This window comes from Fulmarus glacialis, unplaced genomic scaffold (assembly GCF_000690835.1).
Source record: "Fulmarus glacialis isolate BGI_N327 unplaced genomic scaffold, ASM69083v1 Scaffold47219, whole genome shotgun sequence".
NCBI lineage: Eukaryota > Metazoa > Chordata > Aves > Procellariiformes > Procellariidae > Fulmarus > Fulmarus glacialis.
The window spans coordinates 1-12234 of NW_009232250.1; the positions used below are offsets into that span (position 1 = coordinate 1).

The 12234-nt window shown below is 36.3% G+C and overlaps 1 protein-coding gene across 1 annotated transcript; it reads left to right on the plus strand.

Annotated features, from left to right (window-relative positions):
* The first annotated feature begins 274 nt into the window (after window positions 1-274).
* Window positions 275-9411, plus strand: LYAR (Ly1 antibody reactive). Its single transcript, XM_009584824.1, has 8 exons — window positions 275-452; window positions 1536-1650; window positions 3634-3741; window positions 5166-5249; window positions 6749-7085; window positions 7355-7459; window positions 8369-8454; window positions 8771-9411. The coding sequence occupies exons 1-8, from the start codon at window positions 331-333 to the stop codon at window positions 8903-8905; spliced, it is 1092 nt and encodes a 363-aa protein (XP_009583119.1). The 5' UTR covers window positions 275-330; the 3' UTR covers window positions 8906-9411.
* The last annotated feature ends 2823 nt before the right edge of the window (window positions 9412-12234 follow it).

Below are 12234 nucleotides of genomic sequence, written 5' to 3' on the forward strand. Positions count from 1 at the left end.
GGCGCGCCGGGAAACGGAGGGAAACCGTGAACCGCCGCCTGCGAGGCCTATGGGCATGGGGTTGGGGGGTTACTAGTTTCAGGGTTACCGGTTTCCCCTCTGCTCAAGGTATCAGGCGAAATGAGTTTTTCCTTCTGAACTTTTGCACGTGCAAAATCAAACTGCTTAGATTTTCTGTTGGTGGGTGTGCAGCTTCATGTCTTTTTGCCATCCAAGTGCTTCTTTCAAGCTGTAAATGTGAGATCTCCTCCTCGTGTTTCTAGGACTGTGCTTGTGTGGGGAGGAAAAAGATTGTACCCATTTCACAGAAGCTACTGAACACTCACCAACATGGTAGTTTTCACATGCGATGCGTGTGGAGAATCTGTGAAGAAAGCACAAGTTGAAAAACATGTGAACATCTGCAGAAACTGTCAGTGCCTTTCTTGCATGGATTGTGGCAAGGATTTCTGGTAGGTAAAGGAGATGGCCTTGCTCACTCTGCGGTGGTTGTCAAAAATACAAGATTTTCCAATGGTGTATTAGAATTAAATTGGCAATTTCTGAATAATTCAGAACTACACTACAACATTAGTATATCTATATTTAGGAATTAGGTTTTTGCAAGCATTTTTCACCTGCTTTTCGAATTTTAAAACATGTCAATGTGAGTGGTAAAACACAGATATGCGTTAATAGCTGTGCGTATGTTACTTGTACAAATTTAAAAATTATACGTGTTTTTATATAATTTTAAGCTTAATCATCCAAGTTGGAACCACAAGGACAACTAAACCGCACAGTAAGCAGAGTTGCTATTTCTTTTTTTACAGTTATAAGTGACAGTGCTTTCAGCCTCTGATCATCAACAACTGTTACTTATTCTGCTACTGCAGAGAGTGAGATTGCAATAACATCAAAAATTCTGAATTTGGTTGTCACTTCTCAGAACTCAGAAGAAAGCAGTGCTACTATCTGCTTTCAAAATATAAATACATAAATTTACGTAAGAAAATAAGATTGTCCTCGAATGATGATTATATTTCTCAATATTTCACTGACAAAAGATTAAGATCTATGTTATTCATGCCTTTTCGGGGGCACTTACACATTGGTCAGAACTACACTACCACATTAGTATATCTGTATTTAGGAATTAGGTTTTTGCAAGCATTTTTCACCTGCTTTTCTAATTTTAAAACATGTCAATATGAGTGGTAAAACACAGATATGCGTTAATAGCTGTGCATATGTTACGTGTACAAATGTGCGTAAGTTACAGAGTCATTAATAAAAGCAGCAGTATACTGAAGACTCAGATCTGATTTTGCAAATCAGAAATTTTCACTGAAGGCTGTAGCATGACAGAAATGTCAGCAGTCTTATAAGTATGTACTTTAAGCACGTCAAACTACTCACACAAGCGTTGACAGTATTAAGGTTTAAATGTTAGATGCTATCATCTATTACTTCAGTTTGTTGATTACATTAAGTCTTGATCAGTTCAAAGGACTAAAACCTTCAGTGAACTACAGTTAAAAATCTCCTATGTTCAGGGGTGATGATTATAAGGAACATGTGAAGTGTGTAAGTGAAGACCAGAAATACGGTGGAAAAGATTTTGAAGCCAAAACTAACAAAGGAGATGCTAAACAACAGGAGTGGATTCAGGTAAGGTTTGTACTATATACAGATATGATGAATAACTTGTTTAGACACCAGAGAGGCTATACTGGATCAAACCAGAGATCTCTTTTTGCCAATATCCACAGCTTTCTTTTGGCAATTCCTTGGCAGGTCTATTGCTTATCCTGGTAAGAAACACACCTTTTGTTTGTTTTGAATCTATCTCCTACTAGTTTGATTTGATGTTCCCTAGTTCTTGCATAGAAAGAGGCATTGGTCATTGTCCATCTTCATGCTATATATGCTTTTGTAGATCTCTGTCACGTATCCCTCCCCATCTCATCCTCTCTGTTCCAGGCTGAAAAGCCCTATCCTGCTCAGTTGTTCTTCATATGTAAATTATATCTTTGGTCCTCTGAAGTCTTCCAGTTCTACTGTATCCTTGTGAAATGAGGTTACAAGAACTACACTGTTCAAGATATGGATGAACCATAGATAGACTCTGTGTCATAATGATGTCTTCTGTGTCCCTCTTTATTCCTTTCTTACTGCTTTTTGTCAGTTGATTAGGTTTTTTTTGACTGCTGCTGATCATTGTGCTGGCATTTTCATGGAATTGGCTATTTTAACCCCAAGATCTTGTGTCTAAGCTCCAGTGATCAACTTAAAGCCTGCCATTTTAGATGTGAAGTTAGAATTGCTTTTCCTATGCATGCTGCTTTACCTGAATTTGTGTTGAATTTAATTCACCTTTTTATTACCTAGTCACTCATTCCCTTAAGATTTTTCTGGAATTCTTCACAGCCGTCATCCTGAATAGCTTCATAGCATCAGGAAAATTTTCCTGTACTTTTTTCAGATATTTTGTAAATATGTCAAACAGAAGGTGCAGCATGGATCACAGGAAATGTCTCCTACCCTTTCTGTCCTACCCTTCAGGTAGTTAGTTATCCTATGCAAGAACCTAGCCTTTTATGGCTGTTAGTTTCCTTGAAAGGTTTTAGGAAGGAACTCTCAAACATGTTTTTAAAACCCCATTAGATATAATTAGTTACATCAGCTTTACCACGGATTTGTTGATTTCTACCTCGTATAGAACACAATCTAACAAAGTACTAAGCTACATGCATACTCAAGGCATATGAATAATACCACTGAAGTCAACAGATTAGTGCCATTGTAGAGATTAAACATTGTTTGAGTACATTTTTCAAAGGCAGTATGATGTGAATGCTATTGCTGACGAAAATTGTTAGCCTTCCTCAATAGTAAGTACTTTCTACATAGAAAGATGAAGGATTATTACAGAGCGTCCTTTTCTGGTAGTCTTAACACATCCGCAAAACCTTTCAGTAAACAGATTTTCAGAAGTACAGGAAGGCTCTCCAGTGTCTACATCTTTAAATAATGAGAAGCTCAGAGCCTTTTTACCCCCACAAGCAGCAGTGCTGTTCAAGTAACTGCCACAAGGCCCTGGCGTAACCTCCTCTGTTCTCTTGTGCTTGCAACCCTAGGACAGGAATATGCCTGAGCTGTCTTACAGGGGTTAATGGTTGGTGAAGCTGGCGCTGCTGCTAAAAGAAATGCATGTCAAACTGTGGTCTCAAAGTTAGCCTGATTTTTCACAATTAGCTCCAGAAGTTTGCAAAAACCCATCAGTTGACAATTGCTTTTCTTAATGCAGGTCTTTTTCATGCTGCAAGAATCCCCTATGTGATACATATGTGATGAAACTTTCAAAAGTTTTTATTACAGGTTGTAACTTCTACATCTGAAAGCGTTGGTGAGCAGTCCTGCTTGCCTCTGCTTACTATATAGGTATAAATATTTATATAGATAGCTGTAATGCATCTTATGATCTATGATACCAAAGGCTAGTGTTTTTCCCATGCATATTTAACAGTTCTTTCGAGCAGTCTGTGGGTACTGGATGATTTCTGTCCAATGTGTTTCCAACTTGTATACCTTGCGTGTATCATCTGATCATTATGCTGCTTTGCTGATTTAATTCTGTTTTTCTTCAACCAGAAAATTCATGAAGTAATGAAGAAGCCAAACATAAGCCCTAAGGTGCGGAACATTCTGGAGCAAATGCGTGTCTTTGATAATATTCCAAGAAAAAAAGTGAAGTTTCAGGTGTGTTTTAATAGAGATTTTTAGTAATCTATGCAGTGAGCTTAAAAATAGACTTTCTTAGCGAGTGCCACTCTCTTTTAACAAAGGTGGGACAAATTGCTTATTTGGGCATTGGTAAATAGATGGTGTAATAACTGAGTTTCAAATAGGCAATGTTTGTAAACTACATCTTGCTTAAAAGGACTCTCTGTGTGCTGTTTTAATTAGGTACTAAGCCAGACTAACCATTCAATTAAACTCTGTGTGTAGGCTTGTTCTTTTTTTAATACCTTTCTTTTTTTCTATTTGCAATTTCTATTGAATGTCCAAATTGTTAGACTTTTAAAGGATTCTTATTTCTGTGGCTTTGTTTTTTCCTGGTAAAGGCAAGATACTGTTTTGAGAGTTTTCCTGTCGCTCAGTATTCTGACAGAATTTCCCACGCTGGATGCTTCACGAAACTTTGCATCACAGCCAAAGCAGATTCCAAATGTTTTATGTGGTATTGGTAAAGAATTACAGACAAGCTGGCCTTTTTTCCCCGCCCTCCCCCCCCCCTTCTGTTCTGTGCCTCAGATTGTGAGGCTGAGAGAAGATCATGATTACTTCCAAAGCATTCAAATAGAACTTGACAGAGCTACGGTGAAATTGCTGCTAATGAGCTGAAGGTTAGAATACTTTTCTACAAAATTAATGTTCTAAGCAGGGAAAGTGATATTGTCAAGAAGCCTCTTTCTTTTTGGTAAGATACATTGCAGTGGAAAATGAAAAGGTTTTGCAGTTCATTGTTCCAGTTTACTAAGGCAGCTTTCCTGGGATTTTCATTGCAATGCAAAAATCTTTACTTTAGGTTTTACTTAGAATTCCACATTCCTGAAAGTTGATCTGTTGCTGATAGTGTGAGCATATTATAAGTAGAAATTTACTGCTTTGTTTTCATTTTCGGCAGGAACTCCTGCAGTAGCCTCAACAACTTGAAATGTTTGCACTGAGATACTTGCTTAAATTTTACTTTTTGGTAATAAACTAAGGTAGCCATTTAGGAGCATGACCATCTGTCCACTACACAAATAAATAAATAAGATTGGATCCTTAATGTTTTAACTCATGGGAACAGTCAAAAGGTTTGGTAGGACATTAACATAACCAGCTGTATTCAAAAGCTTGAGGATAATCTTTTCTATATATTTACCTCTTCTGGATTACTGTTGGTGAGGCAATTGAGAGGCATGGTATAGCCTTGTAACAGTACACAGGCATTATACAAAATAATGTAGTATGGAGGTTTAAGAGATTCTTACAGAGTAAGCATGTAACTAGAAGTTAATCAGAAAAAGTGATTAGATTCTTAAATGAAAAATAAAAACACGAACCAAATATATGGTAATCAAGAAAAAAAATCAGAGATGCGCCTTTTCAGTTATTGTTGGTTTTTTCCTGAACAGAATTGGATGAAGAACAGTTTGAGAATCACTGACAGCACTTTGCAAGACCAGGTGTGGGATATTTTCTCTGAAGCAACCAGAAATGTAAGTTAAGTTAAAGGTACAACATCATACAACAGTTATGCAGTCAAAAATGCTGGAAGGAAAATCTTTCAGACTCCCTTTGTAGATGTTAGCAGAAATATTGTCTCTCATTGTTACAATGGATTATGTTATAATGTAATATTCCTAGATTAAATTGCTGATTTGTGGAACATACTGTTGCTGAAGTAGTTGTGCATACTGGGCACGTTGTGATTAAAAACTTGGACACAGCGACACATGTACTAATCAGAAGGCTAATTTAACTTTATTGTCTGCTATTAGTACATAAGGAAGGGAAAAACACTACCTTTATCTTTGGCTCCAATCTTTTACCACACACTAAGAAGGAATTAAAAAAAACTCTTCAGAACTTTATTGGCCTCAAATTAATGTGTATTGGAGTGGGAAATTAAGAGCACCTAGTTTACGTATTTTATTAGTGGAGAGAGATGGGATCTTCCAGTTTGTAGTGCAAATTCCTCCCACTGACCTTTTCTCTCAGCGCCTAATTCTTTGCTATTTCAGTACTAGCTTAGCATGATTTGGTAGGGTGTTGTTTTGATCGTTTGTTCACATCTATTACTGCTACTAGAAAGCTGTTACGGAAGCTTACATCTCTGTTGATGTAAAGATTGCTCTCCCCCTCCCCACAGCTTCTTTTGAGGAAGAGTGCAGGCATAGCTTTGACACTAATCCCTTGTTGATCATGCTTCATGTTCCTGATTTGATGATTCCAGTTAAATCTATTTGTAGTTTTTCTGAAGAATCCAAATATAAGAGCCAGGAAGGAGAGAAATACTTTTTTTTCTTTTTTTTTTTAAGGATATGAACATAACATAAACTCTGGGCACTGAATTTCAAGTACAATGTCTTGCTGGAACATTAACATTTCAGTAATTGTATTTCACTTGTAATTATTAGAATTAAAGTTTAATTTAAATGTAAAAACATCCATTAATATATTAATTCTTCTACAAGAAAATTATTATAAGCCCAGGAACATTAATGTTAAGGTGAGAAAAGTATAATTAAAACAACAAGCACTGCCTTTGTTGACATCATGCAATAATAGTTTGTTGTCCCAAGACAGGGACCTGGATGGCAAAGCTAAGGTTATTACTCAAGGGCCGTATATTTGGGAATAGGTTCTGTATCTTGCTGTAATATGCTGTACTTTTGTCAAAGAGTTGCCTCTCCCTTAACTACATGTAGCAAATATGTTTAAAAAATACATAGACAATTATTTCAAATAGAAATTATATATGTTGTAAGATAACATTTCTTCTGTGATGTTAAGGTAATTAGTATTTAGGCTGTTAAGTTAAAAGAAGAATCAGCCACACTATTTAGTGCTGTTTCTGAGGTAACTGGTGTCACCACGTGTAAGCAATCTAATTGAATTCAGGATATTAGTGTTCTTCATGAATGATGTAGTAGAGAAAAGTTGCAATGTCAAAAAAGGCATGTAAAAATTGTAATATTCTGTCTTTCAACAAAAGGTTTCAAGTGAAAAAGAACAAGACAAACCACAACAGAAGGAAGAGGGGCAGTCTGCAGAAACTGGGGAAAAAACAATGGCAGAAGAAAATGGAACTACAGATGATAAAATTGAGAGGAAAAAGAATAAGAAAGAACGAAAAGAAGAGAGACAGAAGAACAAAAAGAAGGAGAAAAAAGACTTGAAATTAGACAAACAGTCAGAAGTAAAAAAGAGTAAAAAGTCCAAAAAAGGAAAGGAGAGCTTGGAGAATGAATTTGAAATAAATGGAAATGGCCATCAGAGTGAAATAGAACAGGAAACAAATGTAAAGAAACGCAAACATAAACATGCAGAAGGTACCCTACACCTTATATTCTTGTTTTTGAGATGCTTTTTCTCAATGCCTTAAGGCTCAATAATCTGCTTTAGTAGAATTTTTTAAGTAGTAAGTTACATATACGAATTAGATAATTTTTTAACACTGTGGTTGCACAGTCCTTTTATATAATCTGAACTTCTTAGCAAATATAAACTCGTGTTACAAGAACAGAAACTTTAAGTCACGTCAGAACTTTTCTTTTAGTTTTATAGTTTTTTGTGTATGTTTATCCAATTCCATCTCTAGAGGAACCTCATATAACAACAAAGAGAATGAAAATGGAAAACATTTCAGAAGACATGGAAACAGAAAACACCAATGGCAACGAAGAAAATGTGGGAACAGATAAAGGTATTCTTAAAGGGGGAGTTTAGATAGTTACAAAACTACTCTGCAAAAGATCTAGTGCAGAATATAAAACGGTGCTTTTGCAGCAAGCCATGAACTAAATTATACCTCAGTATACATATACATATGTATATTCAGTATACATATCTGTTCCAGAGTAAGTAGCCTGTGCTACACTTAACACCTGATGCTGAATTACTTCTCTCATTTGTTGCTTCTGCTGTGCTGGCTACCTTTGGCTACGCTTGCTTTCAGTGGGCAGTGAGGAATTTGGCATGTTTGTTTCACCACAGCAGGTCTCTTCCCTGCTGCCATGCACACTAGCCAGCACAGAGGAAAAAGGGTAACAGCTCTCCTATCATTTGTATCTCTTTTATCCCCATTTTTGCTCAGTGAATCATAAATTGGACTTTAGCTGTGTTTGACCTTAGTTTATGCTTAGATAAACCTACTTACGCCTATCGTGCAACACACTATTACTGTTGGGGAATGTCTGTACTTGAACATACAGGTTGTTTATTTGGAAATTACCAATTAATAACCTCTGAAGTGGGTACTCTGGGAAATTCACTACCTGTGCTCTAAGGGTGAGGAGACAGGATCTTCCCAACTATTCCTGTATTATGTAAGAGTTGCTGCTTAATAGCTGAAGCACAGAAGTTAAGTAAAAGCAATCCTGACACTAGTTGTTCAAGTAGTGTGTTGGTTCATGTCTATCCTATTATGATCTTCAGAAACAGCCTGCCTGACTTTATGCTTAAGACACCCTGCTGTTGTAGGGTCAGTAAGATAACAACTGTTGTGGCAGCTGAATTGGTTCCAAAATTAGGAGACTGAAGGCTGGTTCCTACTAGAGAAGATGACCTGGAAATACCTAATTTTACTAATAATGTGCACCTAATTATTTTCTAGGTAAATTCAACTGGAAGGGAACCATCAAAGCTGTTCTGAAACAGGCTCCAGACAATGAAATTTCAATTAAAAAGCTAAGAAAAAAGGTACTGTACAACATGGGTTTTTTTAATCTCCTTTGGTCTTGTGAGTTTCTTTCTGTAATGCTTAAGTTAATAAAATCCTGCCCCACATAAGCAAAATGTTTGACATTGTTTAACAGAATATCAGTTGACAGAATGTCAACTGAAGGACGTGTTCTTCATTGCTTACTGGACTACAGAAGAAATTCAGTGCTAATTCTGCAAAGGAATAATAGCATAATAGATTCCATGCTACTTTTAATACAGTAACGTGAATGTATTATTGCTTAAAGTGGAATCATCTTTACTAACTCAAAACTGTTCCTCTGTCTTTGTGCAGGTTATAGCTCAGTATTACGCAGTAGCTGGTGAACATCACAAATCAGAAGAGGATATTCTAGTCCTGTTTAATAAGAAAGTGAATAACAATCCCAAATTTAAAGTTTTAAAGGACAAAGTTAAACTCCTGAAATAAGAGTTTGCTTACTTTTCATAACCTTTGCATTTTAATCTAATCAAGTCAAATTCTTCTGTCAGCTGTACAACTATCATGCATTGGTCTCAATTTAAATTGCGTATGTGAGAGCAGAATTTAACTTTTAAGACTGGATTCCTCTTTTTCTAGATTTATCACAGAACATTTTCAGATATTTTATTTTTTGATTTTATGGAAAATGTATATTTTTTGGTACAAGTTTTAAGAGGCATTGAAAATAATTGCTGCCCACTATATTAAAATTCTTCCAGTAATGGATATAATTTATAGGCATGAATGTTTATCAGAATGTGGGTTGTGTGGCTTTTTGCAGAAACTATTGTAAGAGCAAATAGGATTTTCATATTCAAAAACCCACCATAGAATAAATGCTTTGTTATGCTAAAATTCAAAATGGTATGACTGATATCCCCTTTACGCACTGTAGCTAGTATATGCAGGCTTTAATAACCTGTTAATTCTGTGTTGTAAAATGCGTAATTAAAGTGTCTGTCAAGTTGGTATATGTAATACTGCACATTCAGTAAAAATCTAAAGACTGAGTTACCTGTATATGCATAGCTACTGAATGTTTTAATTAGTAATGCAACTGACTTGAATATCAGTGGTGACATGGACTAAAAATTGACTGACAAAATAAATTACTTTAAAACACCACCTTAAATGTAGTAAGTCTTGCCACTTGATAATTTGTGGATTTATTATACGATCATACAAAATGTGAAGAGGCTGTTATATTGCAGTCACGGAAACAATTTAGGCAGGCCAGAAATCTTACACGTATGTCAGAGACAGTTGCCTGGGGAAATTACTTGACGTTTATAGGGTTTTAATCGAGTGCAAAATAATTCCAGATAGAGAGTTTTTTACCATGAAGTGGTAGAAAGCCAGTGAAAATTTCTTGCAGTAGATGGTATGGTGTTTTGGAAAACTGCATAGTGATTTCAAGCAGATACACTTTTATAAAACTCCGTAATGAAAATATCTGAATTTATAGAAATACTGAATATATTAGAAGTATAGATATGAAAAAAAAAGTCTCATACACTGGGTCCAGTTTTTCTGAGTACATACTTGTCTTGTTTATTATAAAAGTTGCAGTAAAAATATCTAATAAATTTAAGATCTCTTCAGTAAATGTTTGTTGTTAATTCATGAAAATGGCTTTGGAGATAAATAGAATAAAAATTATTTACAGACATGGAGAATCTTTGAGAAGTTGTCTGAACACCTTTCAAAAGCTAAGAATCCTTTTTGTTTTGTTTTTAATTTAGGAAAGGACATAGAAAAGACTAAGTCCTTGTCAGTGAAATTGAAATTAATACAGTGCTGTTAATCTTTTCACCCACTGTATTTATTTTACAACAAATACTGTTACATTAAGATCCTACATAGTTTTGTTACAGTAATTGTTACAGGTTTTCTTTTTTTTTTTGTTTAGGATTAATTCCAAATTATGCCATTCTCTTACACTTTTCATCTTCCACTGTTGTTGACCACCGCATGTGTTTGACACGTGTATAGAAGCATTTGCTGAACTTTTGCTGATGATATCCTGATGATATCCTAAGTTCTTGTGATGACAGCAGCGGTTACGGGTGCAGTCAGCAGCTGCTACAGCTGTGCAGCTAATTCTGTGCCACGCCTCCATCCTCTCCTCCCTACCCTCAAACTAGGATCTAACCTCTCTTTCTATCCTACACTTCAAAATGCCAGTCCCGTGCCCAGAAGCCAGGATTGTGTTGCTGCTCTCTGCCTCCGCTCTCGTCAGCCGGCTGGTTCCAGCTGCCTTGTTGTGGGAGCGCATCTCGCAGCTCAGGTCAGTTTCTGAACAGGGCAGCAGCAGCACACGCTGCCCAGTGAGCTGTGGAGTAGCACCCCTGGCTGTACCACTGTTGGCAACCTGCATTACCTGCACGTTTTTTCAATAAAGGCCGACTATTTTCTTGACATGCTCATGAACTCATCAGCTGCATCTTTTTTCCTTTTTCAGACTGGTAAGGGCAGTTTGGATTGTTTATGCTATGCATTTAAAAATAAATATTCACAGCAAATTCTTACTTTGGAGTGTTGCAAGTTCTCTTATAGCTTTGGAGAACGACAGCTTCTGCTCATGAAAAGCAACAGCATTTTCTAATCCACAGACAAAATACTGATCTATATCAGATGGAAACAAGTTAAGAGTCTAAAAGAATCTCTGAAGTTGTACACCACTTCTTTTTATTCGGTCTAACAGATAACCAGATACTTCCGTGGTTCCTGTCATTGCAGAGTTCTGGTGTCTGATGCTCAGGGTTTATTTTAGCAATCACTGAATGAAGCGAAGCAGCAGACTAAATGTTCAGAGACACCATGTTCAAAAATATATGTAAAGTACAGAATATTTAAAAGAATGTCATGACAGTACTAAGTGGCCCTTTATTTCAACATTTTTTCTGACAGAACAGCTTCGGTATTGGACTTTCTTTTAACAGCATGCCAGTGTACTGGGTTTGTGTTGCCATATACTGAACCATTGAGTTCATTTCTTGTAGCATTTGGTCATGAATCCATCAAAACCACTTCTGAGTAATGAGTTCAGTTATATACACGGGGAGATTAGGCAAAATCTAGCACACATTGCAGTTATATAATTAAAAAAACCCACAAACCCAACAGTAAACCAGAGACCAGTGAGCTGTTGCAGATCCTCAAAATCGAAATTGGTGGCTTACAACATTTCCACTTTTTACTCTGGTATTCTAACATCCTACCTTTTGGTACATGAACTTGCTGTGCAGTTCAGATAATATTAGTATTATGCAAGTCCTTAAAATAAGACTTAAGCATTAAGTGTTTGAACATCAAACAAACAAAAAAACTCTGAAGGCCAGCAGCACCTCTTCAAGTCCTTTTAGATGATGTATTTTTAGAGCATCGTCACCTTTCCCACTATTGTTTTTTTCTGTTCTTTCAGGACAAAGGGGCATTGCTTAGTGTTGATTCTGCAGTGTGGCAGAATCGTGCAGCTGATGGACATGCACCTTTTGTTGTGTTTTTCTCATTTGCAGTCAACCAACAGTAATATTCAGAAAGGGACTTTGCTGTCTTGCAGCTGCCACTCCAGATTCTGAGGAAAAGAGAGGGAGCCCTTCCAAACTTTTGCAGAGGCAGAAAAGCTACTAATCACGTAATTTAAAAAAAGGAGATAAGGTAGCACAAATGTCAATTCTATTTTTGTGCATTTCCTAGTTCAGTTGCATGAATTTATACCATTAAAGCTAGTATTTTAATATAGTTTGTACAGATAGAATCATAGAATCATAGAA

Bases quoted from the DNA above. Each gene is read 5' to 3' on its own strand.
- LYAR (XM_009584824.1), top strand. From the start codon at position 331: ATGGTAGTTTTCACATGCGATGCGTGTGGAGAATCTGTGAAGAAAGCA. The intron at 453-1,535 runs GTAGGTAAAGGA...TCCTATGTTCAG, and splicing joins GATTGTGGCAAGGATTTCTG to GGGTGATGATTATAAGGAAC. The intron at 7,460-8,368 runs GTATTCTTAAAG...ATTATTTTCTAG, and splicing joins AAATGTGGGAACAGATAAAG to GTAAATTCAACTGGAAGGGA.